Source organism: Budorcas taxicolor, chromosome 11 (assembly GCF_023091745.1).
Source record: "Budorcas taxicolor isolate Tak-1 chromosome 11, Takin1.1, whole genome shotgun sequence".
NCBI classification, from domain to species: Eukaryota; Metazoa; Chordata; class Mammalia; order Artiodactyla; family Bovidae; genus Budorcas; species Budorcas taxicolor.
Genome location: NC_068920.1, coordinates 37,566,881 through 37,593,773, shown reverse-complemented (window position 1 = coordinate 37,593,773; position 26,893 = coordinate 37,566,881). Strand labels below are relative to the sequence as shown.

At 40.8% G+C, this 26,893-nt stretch overlaps 1 protein-coding gene across 1 annotated transcript; it reads right to left on the bottom strand.

The window, feature by feature from the left end:
- Window positions 1-3,487: 3,487 nt before the first annotated feature.
- Window positions 3,488-26,874, bottom strand: RHAG (Rh associated glycoprotein). Its single transcript, XM_052649373.1, has 10 exons — window positions 26,688-26,874; window positions 15,383-15,566; window positions 14,625-14,775; window positions 12,860-13,007; window positions 12,498-12,664; window positions 10,572-10,709; window positions 9,903-10,024; window positions 4,580-4,653; window positions 4,299-4,372; window positions 3,488-3,562 (listed from the first exon to the last, which is right to left on the bottom strand). The coding sequence occupies exons 1-10, from the start codon at window positions 26,872-26,874 to the stop codon at window positions 3,488-3,490; spliced, it is 1,320 nt and encodes a 439-aa protein (XP_052505333.1).
- Between the last annotated feature and the right edge of the window lie 19 nt (window positions 26,875-26,893).

The window sequence follows — 26,893 nt, the reverse complement described above, 5'->3', positions numbered from 1 at the left end:
TTTATTTATTTATGGCCACACCACAGGGCATGTGAGATCTTAGTTCCCCAATCAGGGCGTGAACCCTTTCCCCTGCATTGGAAGTACAGAGTCTTAACCACTGAACTTCCAGGGAAGTCCCTCAAATAGCCACTTTAGAATAAATGTTTGTGGGTGTTTTTTTTTGAAACATATTGACTTGCATATCCAAATGAACTCTCTGGAAACCCTCTGAATGTTGCCTTATGATCAGCAGAAACAAGGAGGTCTTGGGACATCCTGGTGATGAAGATGATTCTTTGTGATGGTCAGCAGGAGAGGGGACAGTGGGCTTTTATAAGTAAGCACATTTCAAAAAGCCCATTTGAAAGAGAAATTGAAGTAGGTTTGAAAAAAAGTCACCTATTTGTCTGTAAAATATTTTAAATACAGCTTTTCCAGAGGGATAATACATTAAATAATTCACTGTTATTGTAGCTTTTCAGTTCTGAAGTCCTATTAACTATGAAAAGGCCTCCTTGATGCTTAAGCACATCCTGGCAAGAATTCAGGACTCCTGAAACAGAAGAAAAATCTTCAGAGTTAACAGAGAGAAAAAAATTTTCATGTTATTTCTCTAGAAATAATTTTACATGACTATGTTGGTTACCTTTACCAAACTCAGTTTTTAAAAACTTATGCTATAACATGAGACATTAACTTGATTTTTTAAAAAATAGTGACTATATAATAAGTAAACCACAGTTGTCAAGATGGTGGAGTAGAAGGACGTGCACTCAACTTCCACAAGAACACCAAAATCGCAACTAGCTGGTGAACAGCCATCAACAGGAGAACATTGGATCCCACCAAGAAAAGATACCCCACGTCCAAGGGCAAAGGAGAAGCCCGAACAAGACGGTAGGATGGGAGAAATTGCATTTAGAATTAAACCTCATACCTGCCAGAGATGCTGGGAGGGTGCAAACAAAGCCCTTGTGTGCATCAGAATCCAGGGAAAGGAACAGTGACCTCCACAAGAGACTGAGCCAGACCTGCCTTTGAGTGTTTGAGGGTCTCCTGTGGAGGCAGGGGTCAGCAGTGGCCTGCCGCAGGGACAGGGGCTCTGGCTGCAAAAGACCTGGGAGGTGTGGCGTGCAGCATAAGTCCTCTTGGAGGAGGTCACCATTAACACCACCACAGAACCATTGAGCAGACGACCCATAAACTGCAGAACAATTATACCAAAGAAGTTCTTGCACTGTTGCAAAAGTTGTAGGGCCTACAACAGGTTTCCCAGCCTGCGGATCCAGCAAAGGGACTGAGAACTCCCAGGGAATTTGACTTTGGAGGCCAGTGGGATTTGATTACAAAACTTCCACAGGACTGGGGAAGCAGACTCTTGGATGGCACAAACCAAACCTTTTGCACACCAGGACCCAGGAGAAACAAGCAGTGACCCCACAAAAGACTGATCCAGACTTGCGTGTGAATGTCCAAGAGTCTCTTTTGAGGCATGGGATGACAGGGGCCCTGAATACTACAGTCCTGGGACCTGCGGCATGCTGGTGAAAGTACTTTTGAAGGAGGTTGCTATTAATGCCATTACCCCTATCATAGTTTGGCCTCAGGCCAAACTACAGGCAGGTAACACAGCCCCACCCATTAGCAGAACCAGAACAAGACCCAGTTTCCCCACAGCCAGCCCCTTCTGTCCAGAAGCTTCCACAAGCCTTTAATCCTCATCCATCAGAGGAAGACAGAATGAAAACCACAGTCACAGAAAATGAACCAAACTGATCACATGGCTCACAGCCTCATCTAATTCAAAGAAACTATGAGCCATGCCATGTAGGGCCACCTAAGACGGATGGGTCATGGTGGAGAGTTCTGACAAAATGTGGTCCACTGGAGAAGGGAATGCCAAACCACTTCAGCATTCTTGCTTTGAGAACCCCATGAACAGTATGAAAAGATAAAAAGATATGACACCAAAAGATGAACTTCCCAGGTTAGTAGGTGTCCAAAATCCTACTGGAGAAGAGTAGAGAAATAGCTTCAGAAGGAATGAAGAAGCTAGGCCAAACTGGAAACAACGCCCAGATGCGGATGTGTCTGGTGGTGAAAATAAAGTCTGATGCTGTAAAGAACAGTGCTGCTTAGGAACCTGGAATGTTAGGTCCATGAATCAAGGTAAATTGGAAGTGGTCAAACAGGAGATGGCAAGACTGAACATCAACATTTTAGGAATCAGTGAAATAAAATGGACTGGAATGGGCAAATTTCATTAAGTTGTTACATAGTAACAATTTCTCTGAATTGAGTATGGACTAAATATGAAGAATGTGTGGTGTATGTGTGTGTGTGTGTGTGGGGGCAGGTGCTTGTTACTAAAGTGAATTCTAACCACAGAAGAAAAAAGAGCCAAAGACAAACATTTTATTTCATAATGACATTTAATCCACTGGCATTTTATACAAAATAGACTTATAGATAGCATTTGAGCTCTTGTTTCAAATAGTAAACATGCAAAAGAAATGAAGTATAAGAATATTCAAACTGTAAATGAAAAATATTGCCTGCCATATCAGAATGCGAAAGATGTTGCAGCCATTAGCCATTAACTCTGTTCCCAAGGGTGAGCCTTGAAGGCACTCAGGATAAAAACACAGAATGCCCACCATCAAGCCCCCAGTCACTGCAGGCACCTTCAACAGTGCACCTTGAGGGGACTCAGGAAGGAAAAGAACAAGAATTGACCCTAGAGAGCTAAGGTGCAAATCAAATGAATGATTTCAGTGAGCTCAGACTTTTGCATCTTCCCATACTTGTTACATTCATTAACTTGAAATACCTGGTTTTCTTTAATCAGTAATTTTTTGATGTTCTGATCACCTGGTCTTTGTTGCAAAACTCCTATGTATCCTGTCTGCCCCCCCCCCCACCCCCCCCCGCAACCTCCCCTGCTCCCACTCTTTGGAGCAGTCCTCAAAGCTATTTCAGAGAATGCCTCCTGAATTTAAATCCTCAGCAAGTCTGCCAAATAAAACACAATTCTTCTAAAATAGACCATTTTTAAAATCCAGAAAGCACTGTCAAAAAAAAAAATCATATTACTGTTTACATACATACATTTCCTTCTTATTTCTTACATAAATTATTTTCATTGGCTTCAGTTATAATCTTTGGGATTGAAGATGTAGTATGTACATTAAGGAACTGACATGATTAGAAAGTGCTGGTTTCATTGTAAATCCTCCTCCATGTGGAAAAAAATACAAGAAAATACATAGAATATTCACCCTGTAACTACCCACTGGCAAGAATCCATTTGACCATCTGTTGTATGAGTCACATTTCTTCAATTAAACAATCACTGATGTAAAGAGACAGCTCCAGATTTTGTTAAAATGTTTTCACACTGGATATGTGGGGCTCAGGATCTATCCATTCCATTCCATATACTCATTGGATGCTGCCATTTTGTTTCAAGTCTAGATAATAGGAAAAGAAGCTGAGGCACAGGCTTTTAGGCTTCACGTTCTAATGGGAGGTATTCGAGAAGTTCATGGATACGGTTGTCATATTCTGTTCTCATAGGAACCTTAAGGAAAAAAAAAAGATTAAGGCACTTTTTATAGTTTCTTTCACTGGGCTTATCAAAGGTTAGTTTTGAAACAAAGATATTTTCTGTAATTCTTATTCAAGTATATAAAGAACTGGGAATAAAAATTGTTTGAGTTGGGAAGAAACAAAAGAACAAAAATATTTATCCCACCCATCCTGACTACATTCTGTTTTGCAAACCTGTTCTCTCTTTGAAAATCCCATTTGAATGCATCCAAGTATCTATCACTCTTAGGCTTTGCAGGAAATAATTTGGAAGAAAATGTCAATGAATTAAAGAGGTAGAAACTGGAGGATGGAAAGAAGCTAATGTTTCGTGAGTCACAGAACTTCTTGAATCCTCACCAAGATTCTTCAACCCTGCATGTCCCACCTGCTTGGTCTACTTATGTGTGATGTAAAATCTCACACGGCTGCCCAGGATTCCTATATTTTTATGAGGAGCTTTTCTTTTTTTTTTTTTTTTATTGCTCTTGGAGGAGTGAAAGGGAACTTGTCAACTAACGTCTGTTTTTCCTTCATCTAGTTTCTGCTTTGCAAGATATTATAGCTTCTGATTTTATCTTTCTGGGCACATTGTTTCAATTTCTCTCTATAAGTGGGGAGTTCAACCAATTTCGTCCTAAGGATGCCACACAGACATCTAGACATGTGGTGGGCAGAACTTTGCCTAGTATGGTCATCATATGCATCCTTAGAACACTACACAGTACCTCCCAATAAACAGAGTCATCATAGCAGTCCTCATCAGGTGGTTGTGCCCAGACAGGTATCTTTAAAATTGCACCTGTGAAAGCGGGGAGAAAATAAGTCATGTTATGAGGAAAAGGAAAATCAACTTGCTTAGTAATTAAAATACTGTTATAAAGTCATCCCCTGGAGCTTACATGATTACTGTCAGAAGTGTAGAAAAATTTTAAGTTTATCAATGTTTAATAAGATCTATTATGCTGAGAGCATGAGGTAGAGGGAAATGCTTATTTTTTATGCTCACCTGTGATTAGCCCTCCAACAAGTGCTGTTGCAATGGAAGAACCTAGTGCAACTACTTGACTGACCGCTGCAGTCCTAGGAGGCCAAAAATACAGAATTGTTTGTCCAAGATGCCAAAAAAATCCCGCATCTCCCGAGGGTGTGCATGCTTGCCACCTTCAGGCCAGAGTGCGGCATGACATACCAGCAAACAGTTATTACAATTTTTCTTTAATCTCATATATTTTCTTTGAAACTCTTAATCAATGTTCACAAATTCTTATAAGCACATATACAAGAACCACCTTTCTCTTCAAAAATGATGAAAATATCTTCCTCAGAAAGAGTTTAGTATTTCTAAAAATGTAATTGGAGATCAGATTCAACAAATATTTATTGGGTGCTTGCTCTGTGCCAGCTTCCCTTCTAGGCAGTGAGAAAGGAGCAATGAGCAAAACAAATGGAAACTGACATCTCTCCTTACCCCATCCCCCTAAAAGCAATTGTGATGAAACGAAAAATCAGAAAAGCTGATTTTAGCATATAGTGTAGGGACGAGATATTAAAGTGTGTCTCTGTATCTCAGAAGGGCTTCCCAGGTGGCTAAGATGATAAAGTGTCTGCCTGCAATGCAGGAGACCTCGGTTCGATCCCTGGGTTGGGAAGTTCCCCTGGAGAAGGAAATGGCAACCCACTCCAGTACTCTTGCCTGGAAAATTCTATGGACGGAGGAGCCTGGTAAGCTACAGTCCACGGGGCTGCAAAGAGTCAGACACGACTGAGCAACTTCATTTTTTCTTTCTTTCTGTATCAGATTTCGTTCTCTCTCTCTCTCTCGATTTAAAGGGTTTAATCTCTTTCTACTGATGGAAAAGTTGCCCAAGAAATGTATGATTATTGTAAAAATATACAAAACCTTTAAGAAAAAGAAGGGGAAAAGTTTAATTTCCCTCCAATCCTATCAGTATAAACATGTAAAATATAAACAACTATTTTTATAAAAATGTAATCATATCATGATACTGGGTTTTCACATTAAAACTTAATGTTCTTTTATGTCACTAAATGTAGATCTAGATCATAGCTTTTATTGCTACAGAGTATTACACTATACAAATATACTGTAATTACAGTTCTATAGATTGAATATTTAGATTACAACTTATGTTTCATATTTTTAAATATGCTGTGAGAATAAATCCTCTTATGAACATGCTTATGGACTTGTCCAATAATTTCCCTAAAATAAAACTTAACTAGAAATGGGATTATTTGTAAAAGTTTATATAGTTAATTAGGCCTTTTCCAAATAGGAACTTGTACAATTTATATCTCCATTTTGTTACTTTGTGTTAGTCACTCAGTTGTGTGCGACTCTTTGCAACCCCACTAACTGTAGCCCACCAGGCTTTTCTATCCAAGGAATTCTCCAGGCAGGAATACTGAAGTGGATTGCCATTCCCTTCTCCAGAGGAACTTCCCAACCCAGGTCTCCTGCCTCGCAGGCAGATTCATTACCATTTGAGCTACAGGGAAGTCAGATGCTGTGAAAGTGCTGCACTCAATATGCCAGCAAATTTGGAAAACTCAGCAGTGGCCACAGGACTGGAAAAGGTCACTTTTCATTCCAATCCCAAAGAAAGGCAATGCCAAAGAATGCTCAAACTACCGCACAATTGCATTCATATCACATGCTAGTAACGTAATGCTCAAAATTCTCCAAGCCAGGCTTCAGCAATACATGAACTGTGAACTCCCTGATGTTCAAGCTGGTTTTACAAAAGGCAGAGGAACTAGAGATCAAATTGCCAACATCCGCTGGATCATGGAAAAAGCAAGAGAGTTCCAGAAAAACATCTATTTCTGCTTTATTGACTATGCCAAAGCCTTTGGCTGTGTGGATCACAATAAACTGTGGAAAATTCTTCAAGAGATGGGAATACCAGACCACCTGACCTGCCTCTTGAGAAATCTGCATGCAGGTCAGGAAGCAACAGTTAGAACTGGACATGGAACAACAGACTGGTTCCAAATAGGAAAAGGAGCACGTCAAGGCTGTACACTGTCACCCTGCTTATTTAACTTCTATGCAGAGTACATCATGAGAAACGCTGGGCTGGAAGAAACACAAGCTGGAATCAAGATTGCCGGGAGAAATATCAATAATCTCAGATATGCAGATGACACCACCCTTATGGCAGAAAGTGAAGAGGAGCTCAAAAGCCTCTTGATGAAAGTGAAAGAGGAGAGCGAAAAAGTTGACTTAAAGCTCAACATTCAGAAAACGAAGATCATGGCATCTGGTCCCATCACTTCATGGGAAATAGACGGGGAAACAGTGGAAACAGAGGCAGACTTTATTTTTTTGGGCTCCAAAATCACTGGAGATGGTGATTGCAGCCATGAAATTAAAAGACGCTTACTCCTTGGAAGAAAAGTTATGACCAACCTAGATAGTATATTCAAAAGCAGAGACATTACTTTGCTGACTAAGGTCCGTCTAGTCAAGGCTATGGTTTTTCCTGTGGTCATGTATGGATGTGAGAGTTGGACTATGAAGAAGGCTGAGCGCCGAAGACTTGATGCTTTCGAATTGTGGTGCTGGAGAAGACTCTTGAGAGTCCCTTGGACTGCAAGGAGATCCAACCAGTCCATTCTGAAGGAGATCAGCCCTGGGACTTCTTTGGAAGGAATGATGCTAAAGCTGAAGCTCCAGTACTTTGGACACCTCATGTGAGGAGTTGACTCATTGGAAAAGACTCTGATGCTGGGAGGGATTGGGGGCAAGAGGAGAAGGGGACGACCAAGGATGAGATGGCTGGATGGCATCACGGACTCGATGGATGTGAGTCTGAGTGAACTCAGGGAGATGGTGATGGACAGGGAGGCCTGGCGTGCTCCGGTTCATGGGGTTGCAAAGAGTCGGACACGACTGAGCGACTGAACTGAACTGAACTTTGTTACTTTAGCCACCATTCAGTATTATAATTTATAATATCTTTATCAATATTATATACTGAAAAATGGATAACTTGTTTTAATTTGCATTTCTTTGATTACTAGTGAGGTTGAATATTTAATATATATTTCAGTTCAGTTCAGTTCAGTTCAGTTCAGTCGCTCAGTTGTGTTCAACTCTTTGCAACCCCATGAATGGCAGCATGCCAGGCCTCCCTGTCCATCACCATCTCCCGGAGTTCACTCAGACTCACGTCCATCGAGTCGGTGATAACATGCAGCCATCTCATCCTCTGTCATCCCCTTCTTCTCCTGCTCCCAATCCCTCCCAGCATCAGAGTCTTTTCCAAGGAGTCAACTCTTCTCACGAGGTGGCCAAAGTACTGGAGTTTCAGCTTCAGCATCATTCCTTCCAAAGAACACCCAGGACTGATCTCCTTTAGAATGAACTGGTTGGATCTCCTTTCAGTCCAAGGGACTCTCAAGAGTCTTCTCCAACACCACAGTTCAAAAGCATCAATACTTTGGCACTCAGCTTTCTTCACAGTCCAACTCTCACATCCATACATGACCACTGGAAAAACTATAGCCTTGACTAGATGGACCTTTGTTGGCAAAGTAATATCTCTGCTTTTTAATATGCTGTCCAGGTTGGTCATAACTTTCCTTCCAAGGAGTAAGCGTCTTTTAATTTCACGGCTGCAATCACCATCTCCAGTGATTTTGGAGCCCCAAAAAATAAAGTCTGACACTGTTTCCACTGTTTCCCCATCTATTTGCCATGAAGTGATGGGACCAGATGCCATGATCTTCGTTTTCTGAATGTTGAGCTTTAAGCCAACCTTTCACTCTCCTCTTTCATTTTCATCAAGAGGCTTTTTAGCTCCTCTTCACTTTCTGCCATAAGGGTGGTGTCATCTGCATATCTGAGATTATTGATATTTCTCCCGGCAATCTTGATTCCAGCTTGTGTTTCTTCCAGCCCAGCGTTTCTCATGATGTACTCTGCATAGAAGTTAAATAAACAGGGTGACAATATACAGCCTTGATGTACTCCTTTTCCTATTTGGAACCAGTCTGTTGTTCCATGTCCGGTTCTAACTGTTTTTTCTTGACCTGCATATAGGTTTCTCATGAGACAGGTCAGGTGGTCTGGTATTCCCATCTCTTGAAGAATTTTCCACAGTTTATTGTGATCCACACAGCCAAAGGCTTTGGCATAGTCAATAAAGCAGAAATAGATGTTTTTCTGGAACTCTCTTGCTTTTTTATGATCCAACAGATGTTGGCGATTTGATCTCTAGTTCCTCTGCCCTTTGTAAAACCAGCTTGAACACCAGGGAGTTCACGATTCACGTATTGCTGAAGCCTGGCTTGGAGAATTTTGAGCATTACGTTACCAGCGTGTGAGATGAGTGCAATTATGCGGTAGTTTGAGCATTCTTTGGCATTGCCTTTCTTTGGGATTGGGATGAAAAGTGACCTTTTCCAGTCCTGTGGCCACTGCTGAGTTTTCCAAATTTGCTGGCATATTGAGTGCAGCACTTTTACAGCATTATCTTCCAGGATTTGAAATAGCTCAACTGGAATTCTATCACCTCCACTATCTTTGTTCATAGTGATGCTTTCTAAGGCCCACTTGGCTTCACATTCCAAGATGTCTGGCTCTAGGTGAGTGATCACACTATCATGATACTCATTTGATTTTCTTCTTTTGTAAGCTGTCAGTTAATTTTATCAGAATTTACCAATATCTTTTACAAGGTATTAAAAGATGTTTCTGATGAAAAGTATTTCATGATAAAATAGACTTGGAACATGCTGGATTAGACAAAATTAACAGCATTATTAAAGTTAGGCTGCTATGATTTGAAAAATTGTCCCCTAAGTATGTTAACTTCTCCTTGTTCTATGTTTACCAATAAACCCAATTTGCATTTTCATAATCTGAATAGACACATATGAGTAAGTAGGCTTGACTCTAGGACAAAGTATTGTATCTACTGTGTGAGATATGTGTGAATTTTGTCCACATATGTGAATGGACTTTCCAAGGTTTGCCCCCTCAACTTCTCTTGAGTAAATTAAGTTGTTGCTAAGTCTGTATACCCAAGGACTAGACTCTTAACCATGAAATCTACCCCAAATCTGGCCACTGAGCAAGAATCAAGCCTATTTACTCTCATGTGTCTATTCAGATTATTAAAATGCAAATTGGGAAATGTTTCTTTGGTCCTCAGTTATGTCTCTTTGGCTTCAGTAAAAATAGTACTTACAAACTGTGGCCTGGATTGCTAAAGAAAAAACTCTTATCACTGGGTTTCTCCAAGAGTGAGAGGAAACAGCACTTGACCTTGGGTAACAGGAAAATATATTCTTTCACTCACGAGTCAGATTTCTCCAAGGCTACGGTGATGATGCCAGCAAGGCCTCCTATCACACCAGGTAAGCCATGTAGGTTATGGACCCCACATGTGTCATGGATCTTCAGTTTAGTAGTGAAAAATGGCTGAAATTGTAAAAAGAGGAAGCCTTATTATTTTGTTAGCTATAGAGAGCCCTGTGACTAAAGTAAATGAACATGCAGGAAAATTTTTATGTCCAGACCAGTTTCCCATCTACATCTGAAACCCACTTACATCAAAGAATATGAGTACACTGGTGGCAAAACTTCTCATTTCAGTCTTAGGAAGATGGATGTGACGGTAAGTGATTTTAAGTCCTGCTCATTCTTACCTACTGGTGGGATCTTAAATCCTCTGAAAAGGGCTCAGAGTCTTTAATTATGCAAAGCAAACATCATCAACAAATGTCAATCACAATAAAAACTGAGAAAAGTAATACAAGTACTTAACATTCAGTTCATATTTTTACAAGTAACCGATATCCACAAAAGAAGGCAAGAAAGAGTAGAAACCACTGGAACACTGACATGTTGAGTGCTCCAAGAAAAGGCACTTAAGAAAGGACTTTTCATAGCGTTTCTCTGCTGGTGGGATATGAGAAGGTGATGGGGCAGGTCCAAAGTTTGACTGAGAGTGTCTGTTAATACTTACAGTCAGGAACTTGAACCCAAACACGGAGACCACTCCTGCGATGCTCCCAATGATCATAGCATAATAGGGGGGAATCTCCATGTCCGCACACGTGCCCACAGCCACCCCTCCAGCCAGAGTTGCATTCTGAATGTGAACCTGTGTGGAGCACAGAAATGTGAGTGAGAGGAGCAGGAGTTCAGAAGGTCTGTAGCAATCTTGGGCTCGATGGATTCCACACACATTCTTCGGTTGGAAGGGTTATGGATTCTTATTTAAGAAGGCTCTTTGTAGTTCCAGAAGGCCCTTCTTCCCAGCAGTTGACCTGTAGCATCTTTCTTATAGGGTTCCTCGGTTGTGCACAAGAGATCAAGTTAGTAAGACTAGGGTGGGAAGGGATGTGGCAGAATCAAGAGAAGTTGTGGGAGGGAGGGAATATGCAGCAGTTATTCTGGCAGTGTTCTGCCTCTCTATGCAGCTTTGGAATGCATTTATGGTTACTGTGAACTGAAACAGGCTTATGGCTGCTGTGTGCTTTGCTGAGTCCATGATATTCCACTAATCAAGGACAGGATGTAAAGGCATTGAAATGCACGTATTACACATCCAACAGCTTTAACCAAGTGTCACTGTTCTGAGAACATTTGAGAATGCTGGAAAGAGGGACCAGTTTCCATTTACCAGAATTCATCAGAAAACATATTCTGGCTGTTCTGCCAAAGGAAAAAAGGTTGTCAGTACTTTTGAAAGAGATCCACTGAGCCATGCATGATTGCTTCTTTTAATTGTTTTCGTTTTTTTTTTTCTCATGAAACAATTTGTAGAGAACTGAAAGACATGTTCTTAGCTATGTTTAGAAATATTTTGATACAATATCTTTTTTCTCTCTCAGTTTAGAAGAGTGGCCAATTTGAGGATTATTCCTTCACTGACATTTCTTTAGCTCATAGGCAAGAAACTAAAAAAAAACCATTATGGGGGATTTTAAAAAATGTTTTATTGTGAAATAATTATAGACACATAAAAGTTGCAAAAATATTGCAGAGGATTTCCATATATACCACATCCAGTTCCCCTCAATGTTAACATCTTACATGATCACAGAACTAAGAAATTAGCATTGGTGTACTACTATTGAAGACCTGATTTGAATTTTACCAATATTCCCACTAATATCCCTTTTCTTTTCCAGAATCCTATTCAGGATCCCTGGAGAAAGAAATGGCAACCCACTCCAGTATTCTTGCCTGGAGAATCCCATGGACTATAGCCTACCAGGCTCCTCTGACACGACTTAGCAACTAAACCACTATTCAGGATCCCACAGTACATTTAGTTGTTATTTCTTTGAAATATTTGCTGTTAGAAAAATAGAATCAACTTGCATTCTCCCACTCTTTTTCTACCCTTACAGAAAGTGCTGTTTCTAAGAAAGATTTTCTGAGAACCTGGGGACAGTTGGCTCTATCAATAAAGAAACATGTTTCAGATCTTTGATTTTTTGCTTGATTATATTCCTGTGCGCATGCTCAGTCGCTTCAGTCATGTCCGACTCTTGCAACTCCATGGACTGTGGCCGGCCAGGCTCCTCTGTCCATGGACTCTTTGAGGCAAGAACACTGGAGTGGGTTGCCATGCCTTCTCCAGGGGATCTTCCCAACTGGGGGATTGGAACTTTGTCTCCTGCATCTGCTGCGTTACCCACTAAGCCACCTGGGAAACCTGACTATATTCCCTGTAAAACTGTAAATTCCTTGATAATATTTTTTTAATTTGTCACAGTACACATCTGAAAAATAAAGGAATGTTATTTTCAGATTATCCTCTAAGGTCTGCAGGGTTGTGATTTGTTCGGGCAGCTCAGCAATGATGCAGAAATGAGTTACTCATCAGAGCAGCCATCAGGGTCGCTGAGCAAACTTCCATGGGGGTTAACATGGCACTCACCATATTGAGCTTGCCTTGGCTCTCGAGAAGGCTGGAACATGCATAGGCTATGACCACGGAGGCAGCGAGAGAGAAGTATGTGTTCACGATGGCCCTGTACTGTTTCTTTGCATCACTAGCAGTGGCAGAATTAAAGCTAGGCCAAAATATCCACAGGAAAAGAGACCCTGCAGTAAATCACAGAAACAGATATTACTAATCGTTCTGAATATGAAAGACAGTCCAGAGGAAGTCGTTTACCTTGGGCACAGACATGCTGTCTTTACTTTTAGGCTTTGTTATCTAAGAGTTAAGGGGCAAGAGAGGCATTCCCTTGTGTCTGAGCAAATAGACAAGAATCAGGCAACTTCATCCCAACTCACCAATCATCGCAAACAAGTCCGAGTGGTATACCGACTCTTCATTGGGATGTCCTTCTTTCAATCCTGATCGATACAAGATGCCTGCTACAGCCAAACCAAAGTAAGCCCCAAAGGCATGGATGGTCATCGATTCTCCAATATCAGAGGCCTGAGGGGTGGAAGCATTCATGTAAATAGAGGTGACACTCAATACAGGAGGGAGGTCATTAAGGACTGCTTCATGCATTAAACAAAAAAGATCAAGAGAGAGAATGAATGTGTCAGAGAAAGGGGAATAAAACAGGATCATGTAAAAAAAAGGCACAGGCACTGGAGCAACACAGAACTGACTTTCAGTCCTAGGTCAGGTACTTCTCTGATGTGACTTTAGGCAAATTATTCTACTTCTTTGAATCTCCAGTTGTGTTAAATGGAGAAATGTTACCCAGCCAGTAGAGTTGTGGTGGGATTTAGATGGGACCGTGTTTTTCAAGGCCTAGGTCTTTAGTGGGCACTCGATACATTTCAGGTTACTTTTTCAGGTTAGACAGATTCTCAGTGCGATATGCATTGCACCTGATACAAAACAAGTATGACTTTTGCATTCATTGACTCTGCTATGATGCCATGAAAACCAGTTGAGGGCCAAGACTCATTTGAAGAAATATATTTTAGTCCCTCTTTAGAACACTGAGTGGATATGATGCATTTTCCTACAGTTCTTGTCTCTAGAGGGAAAGTTCAGAGTGCCAAACCCAAGGCATTGCTGCGTACTTATGAAAGTAGAAAAATGATGCAAAGTTATTAATTTATTTAAATTTTCATGCTTGATAAACTCTTACATACCTTGCAGGTCCAGTTTAGCTGTCACTTTCCTCAAAGAAACCTTCCTTGATTCCACAATATAAATTAGGTCTTCTAGGTATATTTCCTCAGAGCCCTTCTATTTATTTTTCATAGTATGTGTTGCAATTTATAGTAATAATTGTGTGTGTGTTTGTGACTCTATGGGTAGGTGGTTGAATGTACAAAAATTTGTTGGATGTCTGTCTCCCCCACTAGACTGGTAAACCCTATGAAGAGACGTTTGCAACTGAATCACCAACACATGATACCTAGAAATTTGCCAAAGTATTTGTTATCAAGTTACATGTTCAATAGAAGTGTAAATGGACATGAATTTGAGTAAACTCTGGAAGACAGTAGAGGATGGAGGAGCCTGGTGTGCTGTAGTCCATGAGGTCCCCAAATGATGGACACAACTTAGCGAGTGAACAACAACGAGAATAAATGGAATACTGGAGAGTGCCCGACATATTCGATTTCCCTTGGGGGAATCAATCAGATTTTCATGGAGGGGAAGACATTTGATCTAAGCTTTAATAAAAGACTTTGAAAGGGCAATTCACTTAGTAGTTGAAATATAAATAGGAATTGGTCATTGATAGAAAGTGTATTTACATAAAAAGAGTTGTAGAGCTAGGAAATTCTGGATTTAAATTCAGATTCAGGCAAGTTGGTCATTTAGTATCTGTGATCATCAGTTTCATTGTATATAAATGAACCATAATAATGCATCATAATACCTGTCTAACACTGTTGTGGTGTCAATGCAATTAGGTAAGGTTTATAGAATTTCTAGTTTACAATAGTTACTCAAATGATGACTATGATTATTACTTGCTATGGTGTCGCGGCCACCAAGGTTTGTCTCTGCTTATTTATGGTGGGCATCTAACGTGTGTTGTGCTGTTCAAAGCTAGGTAAGTGTCAACTGAATCCTTACCGAAAATACCTCAAAAACCAGAAATTCATTGGCAGCAAACACAGTAATTTCTAAAATTGTCATGATCAGCATCTGGATTGGACTTGTTTTTCCCAGGACAGCTCCAAAAGAAATCAGAACTGGGACTGTACTGAAGTCTGCTTGTATCATGCTGAGGGAAGAAGAAAGAAGACGTTGAAAAACAATGCACACCTCAAACATGTGAGTTGTAATGAATATAGCATCCCCTTGTCCAGAGTCCAAGCCCCCTCTCCCCATCTGTTCCCTCCCGTCAGGTGCTTCTTCCAGACCTACTTTTATCCTCTCCCACTTCCTTGCCCACCCCCACCTCCATTCACCATGCAATTTTTAGTTACTCTTGCATTTCCTTTAGCCTGCCCGTTCTTTACTTCGTTTAGGGTTTTACCTTATTTCTGTTGATCTGATAAATGAATTACTTTCTGGAGCCTTTACATGTCAAAAACAGTCTCAGAAAAATTACTAAAGAAGGATTTTTGCTCTCTCTAGCTGAAATGAAAGGAATAATAATTTTATGGAAGGGAATTTCTCATACCCTTGAAGTCAAATCAGAGAGGATATAGACATGAATATATGGCTCATCTCAGTCAAGCAAGGCATTGATTTAGATCCTTGGATCCCAATGATATTTGTTTCATGGAAGGGAGACAATCTGCAAACTAGTTCAGAGTCTGACTTTCAGGGGACTAAGAGGAGAAACAACTGCTCTGAAAACACGATTGGAAAGAATGGGTGCTCACTTTTTGATTTCTATTTGGAATCTCTGTCCATGGCTACGAAAGAGCCCCTGTATAAAAGTGCCCCATTGGAGTCCCAGAGCAGCTATGAGTAGGTTGATGCCCACACCACTGAAGCCATATTTCCGCAAGAAGGTCATAAGGAAGCCGAACCCAGCGAATACCATAACATGCACATCTTGGAAGTCTGCAAGGGGGAGAAAGAAAAAGAAATCTGCATAAGGGGAGCACTGAGAAAGTGTGACATCATAGTATATTCCATTTACTAAGTGCTGCATCTTTTTCAGAAAACACTACAAAAGGAAAGTTAACTGCACAGCCAAAGGCTGGGCTGCAGGGCCAGCGTGGCTACTTACCCGCGAGGCGACCTTGGGCAAGTGATTCAGTGCTCGAGCCTTGTCTTGGAAGACTATGCACTATCATACCAATATGTCTTCCATCCTCTCCCTGAAGAGCTTTCCGTTACTTTCCACGTGAGGACACCTTTGCTAAATACAGTACCAGAATCACCTGTTCTTGCAGACTTTCCCAGTACTCCCAGGGAAAATTAATATTTCTTCCAGTCTTCCCCAAACCTCAGCATTAGCAGTTGTTACATTGCATTACCATTTATTTACCACGTATCATACTAGTGATGGTTATTTGATGAGGGGTCCATTACCTGCACTACTTTGTGAGTTTCCTGATTGAAGGGTTTAGGGCTTTCTCATCTTTTGACCCCTGAATCTGTCACAAAAGCCTGCATATAGAGAATGAGGCACTATGGTCTAAATGATTGAGATGGTATCTTTATGTCTCAAATGGAAATCTTAACAGATCATTATTTAAGCCATATGGGTTGATGTCTTTGTTTGCACTTTCTAAGCCAATGGAAGGAAGGCTGTATCCTCTTGAGGAACAAATTCTTGACCTGGAGATGGAGATGGAGGCTGAGGTTCCCCCAACAGTGTCACATGACTGTGTGACCTTGGGCAAGTCACTTCTCCTCAGGGCACTTTGGCGTTCTCATTTGCAATACTGAAAAGGCTCTATTTCACATTTTCCAGGGCTGTAGGGAGTGCTGTGAGTGACAGCTCTCACTTCTCTCTGAGGAATGCTCTTGTCCAGTCACAGCCTTTCCCTTGGGTCACCTGAACCCAATGATTGGTTCACAACAGCATCCTCTCACCTTGGGAAAAGAGCCACTTGAAGCTAGACAATCCCAGTCTCAGAGTTTCCTATGAGGCCACCTGAGGCTTTGTCTCTTTGCCTAATCCCTTCTGCTGCAGGTATTGATCATAAAACATGCCCCAGTAAACTTCCTTCAGGCTAATGCTGCTCTTAGAGTCTATAGCACCTTCCTGGGGGCTCCCCTTCTCTCTGTAGAGCTTTCTTGACTTTCTTTCTGACATAACTTGCATATCACATTTTTTTCAAACTTTGCAAGTTAAATCCAATGCACTAATCTGTGACAGTGATCACACACCTGGAAGTGGATGAAGATGCTGTGTTTCCAAGGGTTCCCAGTATTTGAAAAGGGCTGGCTGAAAGTGTGGGAACCCACACTATAGTCTTATTCTATGACAGATACCGGGACAGGCAGAGGTTGGCATCATGTATTGAATCACAAGGGTCTTTTGGTGGTTTAGAAGCTAGTCTCATTTGTGCATGAGTCCAACAAATGTTAAGAATAAAGACAATGAGAAAACCAGACCCAAACTTCCTAATTCAGGCACACACAGCATCAGCCTTTTTCCGACCCCATCCAGGCAGTAAGTCTTTTGATTATTTTATTGTTCATTGGCTCCACCTCCCAAGACAGTCAGTATGAGGAGGGTCAGAAGGGAAAAAATAAATTTTGGAAGATTCTCTTTCCTTAGCAGCTGTGAAGGAGGTCTCAGAGAAGAGAATGCTGTAGTCTTTTTTTCCTAGTGAGATAATGCATATTGGCAACAATTTGACTTATACCCTCATTCTGAATGCCCACCCTCATCTCATTGCATATCCACCCAGAAAACTTCTGAATTGGGATTTTACCTGACTTATCAACAGGCAACTGTCAAATTGTTTGGTTTTGGAAATACAGGTGACTTTATAAATATACATATATATATATATTTTTACAAATTGTTTTTACCACTTTTTAACGTAAACATTTGATTTAGGTCATAGACTAAATTGGAGTGGAGCTCAGAGAATGTGCCTGACTTACTGACTTGCTATGATTTTACTAGACCTTTCTGAAACTCAGTCTTCTCCTCTTTTAAAGAACAGTTTGGATTCGATGAAGTCTAACGTCTCTCCTAGCTCTACTGCGTCCTTTGCTGATATTTATTTTATTGATGCATAGTTGATTTATAATATTGTGTTAATTTCAAATGTACATATAACAAAGTAATTCATACCTATCTATATTCTTTCTCAGATGTGTTCCCATTATAGGTTATTATAAGGGTTCCTTGTGCTGTATAATAGGTCTTTGTTGTTTGTTTGTTTTACTTTGTTTTTAGATCAGACTCTCAGATCCAGAGAAATTAGATGATTTACTTATACTCACAAAGCTAAAATAAAAGTAAGAACCCAGTCTACTGACTTCACTGGGTTTTTTCATTCCTTCAAGCTACTTTTCTAAAATGTGTTTCTTTTTTTCCCCTAGAGTGTCTTGTTCCTCCTAGAGTCTGCTGATTTAAAAATATGGAGTAGCCAACTAATTTAGCCAATTTTTAATGTCTCACACTAGAAGTAATAATTCTTCAGATTCCATCCTCCTCCTCCTTTCGTGGTAAATCAGACATTTTCCCCCTTTGTTTTTAATTTTTCTTATAAAATTTTTCATATCTACAGAAGTAGAAGAATAGTATAATGGATGCACATCTATTTATCACCTGGATTTAACAGTTGTTAGCATTTTGCTATGTACATGCTTCATCCCCTATTTTTTCTGAAATATTTTTAAGTAAATAACGGACATGACGTTTCACTCCTAAATACTTCAGTTCAGTTCAGTAGCTCAGTCCTGTCCGACTCTTTGCGACCCCATGAATCGCAGCACGCCAGGCCTCCCTGTCCATCACCAACTCCCGGAGTTCACTCAGACTTATGCCCATAGAGTCCGTGATGCCATCCAGCCATCTCATCCTTTGTCGTCCCCTTCTCCTCCTGCCCCCAATCTCTCCCAGCATCAGAGTCTTTTCCAATAAGTCAACTCTTCGCATGAGGTGGCCAAAGTACTGGAGCTTCAGCTTTAGCATCATTCCTTCCAAAGAAATCCCAGGGCTGATCTCCTTCAGAATGGACTGGTTTACTTATGTATTCCTAAAAATTAAGGACATTTTTCTACACAATCACAACACCATCATCATTCCTGGCAGAATAATCACAATTTATAATTATAATCTAACACATCATATTCAAATTTCCCTAGTTGTCCCCAGAGTAGCTCTTACAGCTGATGGAAAACCGGACGTGCTGTAGGAGGGAGTGAAGTCGCTCAGTCGTGTGCGACTCTTTGCGACCCCATGGACTGTGGCCTACCAGGCTCCTCCCTCCATGGGATTCTCCTGGCAAGAGTAGGGAGGGATGTCCGGTATTGACAGTGCTCCGATTTTTTTTTTCTCCTGTAATCTCATGCTTGTTACTGCTTTTCGCCACAAGGGGGCCTAAGAACCTCAAGAAAGTGAAGTCTCTCAGTCGTGTCTGACTCTGCGACCCGGTGGACTGTAGCCCACCAGGCTCCTCCGTCCATGGGATTCTCCAGGCAAAAATACTGGAGTGGGTTGCCATTTCCTTCTCCAGGGGATCTTCCGGACCCAGGGATGGAACCCAGGTCTCCCGCATTGCAGGTAGAGGCTTTAACCTCTGAGATACCAGGGCAGACCCCTAGAACCTCATCTATTATTTAAATTGCTGAAGAGAGCTTACAAAGTTGACTCAACAGATAATGATTCTGTATCAAAGTTATGGATAAAAAGGTTTATAAACAGTTAGGATTATGCATTATCTTTCATCCTGCTCTAGGAATTTATTTGTGGGTAAGCACTAGGGAGAGGGTCATGAAGTCAGTTTTATGCTGCAATTAAATTATGCTGCATTACAGAATTCTTTACGGAAGGAAAAAGGTATTTCTTTACTGGTTGGAACTTCTGTGAAGTACTCCGACAGTACTCTGATATCTCATCTAAATCAGATATTCTCAATAGCTGGCAATTTTTAAAAATTGAACTATAATTGATTTGAAATATTTTGTTGGTTTTAGGTTTAAGGCACTGTGATTCACTTTTTTTTTCAGATTATATTCCATTATAGGTTTTTACAAGATATTGAGTCATATTCCCTGTGCTATATAGTGAATCTTTGTTGCTTATTTATTTTAGGTAGAGTAGTTTATATCTGTTAATTCCATACTCTTAATTTGTCCATTCTGCTCCCCTTTGGTAGCCATAAGTTTGTTTTCTGTGTCTGTGAGTCTGTATCTGTTTTGTATACAGATTCATTTGTATTATTTTCTAGATTCCACACATAAGTGATGTCATATAGTATTTGTCTGTTTCTGTCCATAGCAGGCAATTTTAGCCTCTAAAGTAAATTTGGCAATGTCTGGTAATTTTATTCTGTGTTTTACTACCACATTTAGCCATTGGACCAGGATATCTTTTAAAGCCCCGATAACTTTAAAATGTAATTGATGATTTCAACTCTCCCCTTCCACGCCAAACCACAAACAAAATGAAACAGAGCCTTCTTTCCTCTCTACCTCCCACACATGCCTGCTGCCTAGAATGTCCTCTCCTCCCCACACTCAACTTTTTTTTTGGGGGGGGGGGCACTCTGTGTGGCTTGTAGGATCTTAGTTCCCTGACCAGGGATTGAACCTGGGGCCCCAGCAGTGAGAGCAATGGGTTCTAACCACTGGACCTCTAGGGAATTCCTCCACATCCAACACTTCTTTACCTGGCCTACTTCTAGATGACTTCCAGGAACCAGGCGCTCTGCACAGTGCTGCTGGGCACAGCTGTAACACCGTGCATGCCCCTCTGGTTTTATCTCATTTGTTTATGTGCTTGTCTGTGCCCGTTTATCATCTATTCAGATAGACTATTGAATGAGTACTGCCGGTAAGGCATTCTTTCAGAGGGAAGTGAGTGCAAGTGTTAAGGTAGGAATCTCTAAATGGCTTGTTCCTTGGAGACCCAGCAGAAAGTTTGGCGACTGCAGCTTTTCAGGAGATGCCTAGTTTATGCAGGAATAAATGACTCACAGGTGAGGGTCACTGAGAATTTGCCTCTTTGGGATTCTAGGGCTCTTATTCAGAGAAATGATTCTTCTGGATCAGGTAGTTAAAACTGTTCAACTCACTCTCCAATTAGAAGCGGGTTGGCTGGTTTTGTTTTGTTTGTTTATTTTTTTAATGACTGAGGGCTGGCAAGCTGTTTGCATGCAGATAGCAATTGGTTCTTAGTGAGTTCCAATCTTTTGAACCATTCGGGGGTTCATTCTGAACTTATCTTTTCTGAAAAGTAGTATCCGAGCAGTGGTATTTTTCCTCCCCTACTTTCACATATTTTGTTATTATGTATTTCAAATATTTGGAAAAAATAGTACAATGAAGAGCTATGTACTATTTCGCTAGATTTATCAGTTGCTAATATTTTCTGTATTTGTTCTCTCTTTCCAGATATATCTCTCAAACCATTGAAAAGTATGACATTTTGCCCTAAACCACTTCAGCGTGAATCTCCTAAGCAAAAAAGCATTGTTTTAAATAACCACAGTATTATCCTCAGATCTAAAACTATAACATGGATACAGTAACATCCGATTTAGAATCTATATTTGAATTTATTTAACTGTTTCCAAATTGTCCTTTTATAGGATTTTTTGACCCCCTTCATCTACTCAAGTTTCATATGTTTTGTTTGTTATGTGTCTCTGTGTGCATGTTTAGTTGCTCAACTCTTGTGACCCCATGGACTGTAGCCCTCCAGGCTCCTCTGTCCAGGGGATTATCCCAGCAATACTGGAGTGGGTTGCTGTTTTGTCTTCCAGGGGATCTTCCCAATCTAGGGATCGAACCTGTGTCTCCTGCGTCTCCTGCCCTGGCAGGTGGATTCTTTACCACTGAGTCACCTGAGAAGCCCTTATTACATGTCTTTAGACTCTTTTAATTTAGAGTCTCTCACCATGCTTTTTTGGGTTTCCCCTGTGGCTCAGCTGGTAAAGAATTCACCTGCAATGAGGGAGACCTGGTTTCAATCCCTGGGTTGGGAAGATCCCCTGGAGAAGCAAAAGGCTACCCAATCCAGTATTCTGGCCTGGAGAATTCCATGGACTATATAGTCCATGGGGTTGCAAGCAGTCAGACACGACTGAGCGACTTTCACTTCACTTCACACCATGCTTTTTACTGGAGGTATTGATTTGCCTTTAATGTGGAATGTACCACAGTTTGCATTTGTTTATTTCACCAAAACTGGAATCAGACTATGTATTTTGGCAAGACTGTTAATACAGATGGTGTTGTGCAATTGCCATTTCATCATATCAGGTAGCACATAATTTGTCTTACTACTGCTGATGATACATCGGACCACTTGCTTAGGACTGTTCTGCCAGATGGCTCCCTACGGATATACATTTCATCCCGTGTTGCCCAATCACTTTTTACCTAATAATTTTAGCAGTCATTGGTGACCCTTTCTAGAGTCAATTGTTACATTTTTTAATTTCAAAATTATAATTTTTATATCTATTACTTATTTTGTATTAATTACTTGGCATTTGTATATAAAGAACTCCAAACTGATCCCCTTACCCTGCTTTAGGGTATATTTCTGTGGACTCATTGAAGCCTTTTTCCTTTGTTTCAGTGTGTTATATTCTATCATCATCACACTGTTCTTATTCTTAATTCTCTGCTGCTGCTAAGTCGCTTCAATCGTGTCCGACTCTGTGCGACCCCATAGGCGGCAGCCCACCAGGCTCCGCCGTCCTTGGGATTCTCCAGGAAAGAACCCTGGAATGGGTTGCTATTTCCTTTTCCAATGCATGAAAGTGAAAAGTGAAAGTGAAGTTACTCAGTCGTGTCCAACTCTTAGCGACCCCATGGACTGCAGCCTATCAGGCTCCTCCGTCCATGGGATTTTCCAGGCAAGAGTACTGGAGTGGGTGCCATTGCCCCTCAATTCAGCTAATTGGTGTTCTTTCAAGTAGGATGCTGTGTTCTCCTGACACATCCCCGTTAGTGTATACCTACTTGGCTTTCCTTATGCTTTCTTTGCCCCGACCTGGAATAAGCCCCTCAGTGGAGAAGGCAGTTAGAAGCCAAGATTTCAGTTCTATTTGAACTCACTGCTTCCAATTCTTTCACGTAAACAAAACTGTTCAACTCAAAGACAGCATACCAGAGGCCAGTATCTTATTGTTGGATTATAAAACACATCATGTTAACTCAGTTATTGTAACAATTTCAGGTATCATTTAGAATACAAGCAAATAATTTCCTAGGAATTGTTTTCCTGCACTTGTAGTAACCCTTTGCCTGTAACATATATCTAGATTGCTGAATCTTTTGTAATAAATGAATTGAAGGAGGAATTCTCTGGCAGTCCAGTGGTTAGAACTTGACACTTTCACTGCTGTGACCTGGATTCAGTCCCTGGTTGGGAACTAAGGTCCTGCAAGCCTTGTCGTGGCCAAACATAAGTAAATAAATAAATAAAATCTGAATAAATATAGGGACCTTCTTAAATGGAGATTTTAAAAATAAATCATTGTACTAATCTGTTGCTGTATCTTCCGTAATTCTTCAAGTGTGATCAGTGTGCAATGTAACAAGATCACACATGGACAAATGATCCCCTCAAAGTGACAAGATAGGCTAATGGATTCTAATGTTTAACAGAGGATGAAGAATTCTTTGATGTGGTTTAATGTCCCATAAGCATTAAACACCTTGTGTTTGTAGAATTTCTGATAGTCTTTAAAGAGCCTTCTTCTTAAACCCTACTTTTCTCTAGTCTTTCTGCGCGTGAGCAAGGATTAGGTCATAGTCATGTGCATGCGCGCTCAGTTGCGTCCAGCTCTTTGAGATTCCGTGGACTCTAGCCCACCAGACTCCTCTGTCCATGGCTTTTTCCAGACAAGAACACTGGAGTGGGTTGTCATTCCCTCCTCCAGGGCACTTGCAGGGGTTGAACCTGTGTCTCCTGCGTCTCCTGCTTTGGCAGGCGGATTCTTTACCACTCAGCCTCAGCCACAGTCAGGCCTCAGTTCTTGTCAAATTATCTGCCTCAACAAAGCGGTCAGCTCTTTGCTGGGCGCCATGAAAGCCAAAAATATGGAGTAGAGCTAGTTTCTCAAATGAGTTTCTCTGGGGTCCATCATTACGTGCCATGTGACATCGGGTGTGCCACCCACTTCTGTGGTTGTGCCCTGGGATGGGTTCAGAGGCCAGGTCTGTGTGACCTCACCCCTTTCTCTGCATTGCACAGCTAAATGCAGTGAGTGAGAGGGATGCATAAACTTATATTCAATTGAATTTGTTTCAAATATAAATTAATATCCCACTTGATTTATTTTTAGATCTTCTCTGGTGGCTCAGATGGCAAAGAATCTGTCTGCAGTGCTGGAGACATGGGTTCAAACCCTGGGTTAGGAAGATCCTTTGGAGAAAGGCATGGCAACCCTCTCTAGTATTCTTGCCTGGAGAATCCCATGGACAGAGGAGCCTGTTGGGCTATGGTCAGAAAAGAGTCAGACACAACATAGTGAGTGACTAACACATTGATTTATTTGTGAAAAATTCATGACTTTCAGCATACTGCAATTGAGAACTCTTGTAATGCACTGTGAGCTTCTTAGACGGGAACTGAGCCTTTTCTGTCTTGAATCCCTGTGCTTGGCACAATGCATGGTGCTAGGCAGGCACCCTCAAATATTTGTTGACTTGAACTTTGCTTCTTAATTACTGAATGTTTCATAAACTTCTCTCCAATGACTTATGCTGTTACGTAAGTTTGGTGTACATAGGTTGTTTTGAAATGTGGGGAAAAAATATATACATATAATCAGTAAAATCATGTCGTTTCTAGGGCTGTTCTACAAAGTATTTTAACCAGTGATAAGGTAGCTGAACTGGAAGATTAGTACTAGGTGGAATTTTACATCTTGAGAGCCACCTTACTGAAGAGACAACTCTTTCCCCTTTGGCTTTATGGTTTATTACAGGATATTGAACATACTTCCCTGTGCTAGATGACTAGGACTTTGTCCATTCTCTATATAATAGTTTGCACCTGCTAATGCCAAACTCCCAGGCTATCCCTCCCTGACCCCTCTTCCTGCTCGGCAACCACAAGCCTGTTCTCTGTATCCGTGGACCTGTTAGAAAGCAGAACTTTGGACTGTCTATAGACTGGGCTGTGGAGAGCATTTTGAATGCAAGAAGACTGTTTTCCCTGTAAAATATCACTTTGTGTTCTGCTTACTGCCTTTCTTCTGGGCCCCCAGGGGCCTCTATTGCTTGAATCCTCCCTCCATTATCCTGACAACTGCCTGTGTCCCAGCCTCACTGCCCTTATGGTGAGGAAGAGATTGTGGTGTGGTGTGTGTGTGTGTTGGCTGTTTCAAAGTACATTGACTGTTACTTATTATTATTATTGACAATTGTGACTTGATGTTTCCTCTGTAAAAGAAAAAAGCATCCTGCCCTTGAGATCATTTTTTTTTGATTCCTCTTTTGTTTCTTGTATGATATAGCTGATATAACAGAAAATCCTGTTAGCAATACTTTCAAGTTACAGCCAGAAGGATAGAAGATGAAATGAAGTGAAATGTACAAAAGTGCACAGAGTTGAACAGAATTCTTTTCTGTTTTTGTGTTCTTGAACTTGCAAATTGTAAAATTCTTGCAACCAGAATCGCTTTGGACATCTGTGTAAAGAGAACTAGATGTGGGCCCGGAGCCTCTGACTTACAGCCCTAACTGTGTCCTTTACTTGAGATGGTGCATTTTGGCTCAGCAACTCTAGGTCATAATTTCTACTCAGGAATACTCCCCATTATATATATATTCCCTCAAAAAATGTAGCAATAAAAGAACAAATGTCACATTGTTTTTGAAAAGCTTAGAGATAGGCTCTAGAACTATAATAAATATTGCTATTAGAATAATTTAATACAATTTAACATTTAATAAATAATAAATTATTTGTACCTCATTAAAAAACCAGTCTATATAATAGGATTATGTTACTACCTCTCCCCCTGGTTAACAAGGTGAGGAGTATGCCTGGCTCATCATAGGCAGTCAGTAAATGGTGATTATTATTGTTATACTAACTATTTCATAACCTGTTCTTCCAAACTTGAAACTAAATCCCTTCTTTCTTTCAGTCGCCATTCCCAGGGAAGGGTTCTGCTTTTAAACTACGCTGGGTGCTCACAGTTCTATTCTCATCTCAGAGGAACAAACAGTCTTCCTTTCGAAATATTATAAAACCCTCAGTACAGCATCTCCGGGGCTTCCCTGGTGGCTTAGTGGTAAAGAATCTGCCTGCCAATGCAGGAGACGTGGGTTCCTTCCCTCTGGTGGGAAATTACCCTGGAGAAGGAAATGGCAACCCACTCCAGTATTCTTGTCTAGGAAATCCCATGGACAGAGGAGCCTGGCGAGTTGTGGTCCATGGGGTCACAGAAGAGTCGGACATGACTTAGCGACTAAAGAACAACAATATCATTTATATCCTGTATCATCCTTAATACCCCTTCTTATGCCTTAGGACTCTCACATGAAATCCAGGTTCCCTTTCCCCATCACATTTTGTTTCTAGTTTCCCCTCCAAAGTTAACTCTAAGTTTGTTTTTTTTTTTTTTCGGTGGGGGAGGGATATTTTTATACCTTGCAGAACTAGTAATCAAAGAAAAAGCAGAGTCATTTACCTAAATGGGAAGGAAATCTAGAAAAGAGGGGATATATGTATACATATCACTGATTCACTTTGCCTCACAACAGAAACTAGCACAATATTGTAAAGCAACTATACTCCAGTAAAAAATTTTTAATTAAAAAAAAGAAAAAGAAGGTAAAAAATGATCAATTAATTCAATTTTCAGCTTCTTGTTCTGATAGTTTCATACATACAGATTCTATCCAAACACATGAACTACATCGATCAAATGTCCCAGCATAAACTTATATACCCTTAGCACTCAGAACTGTCACATAATTCTACAAGGGGCTCCAATGTAGAGTGCTACAGGTTACAATAGCCACAGACCTCACATTCTGAGAACCCAAAAATGTACAACAAGAAGCAGACGGCTCACTCACGAGGATACGATTCCATGGTTTTGTCCATGTCCATGGCAGGTAACTCGGTGCTGTTGGGATTCGTGGAAGTGTTCTTACTCGTTTCATACTGAACAAAAAATGCAAATAAAACAATCATGACAACTTCCAGGCCAATGGCCATGAGGGGGAACTTGACCCTCATGTTTGTGGCAAAGGACAGAGGCATACTGAGGGCTTCACAGGCT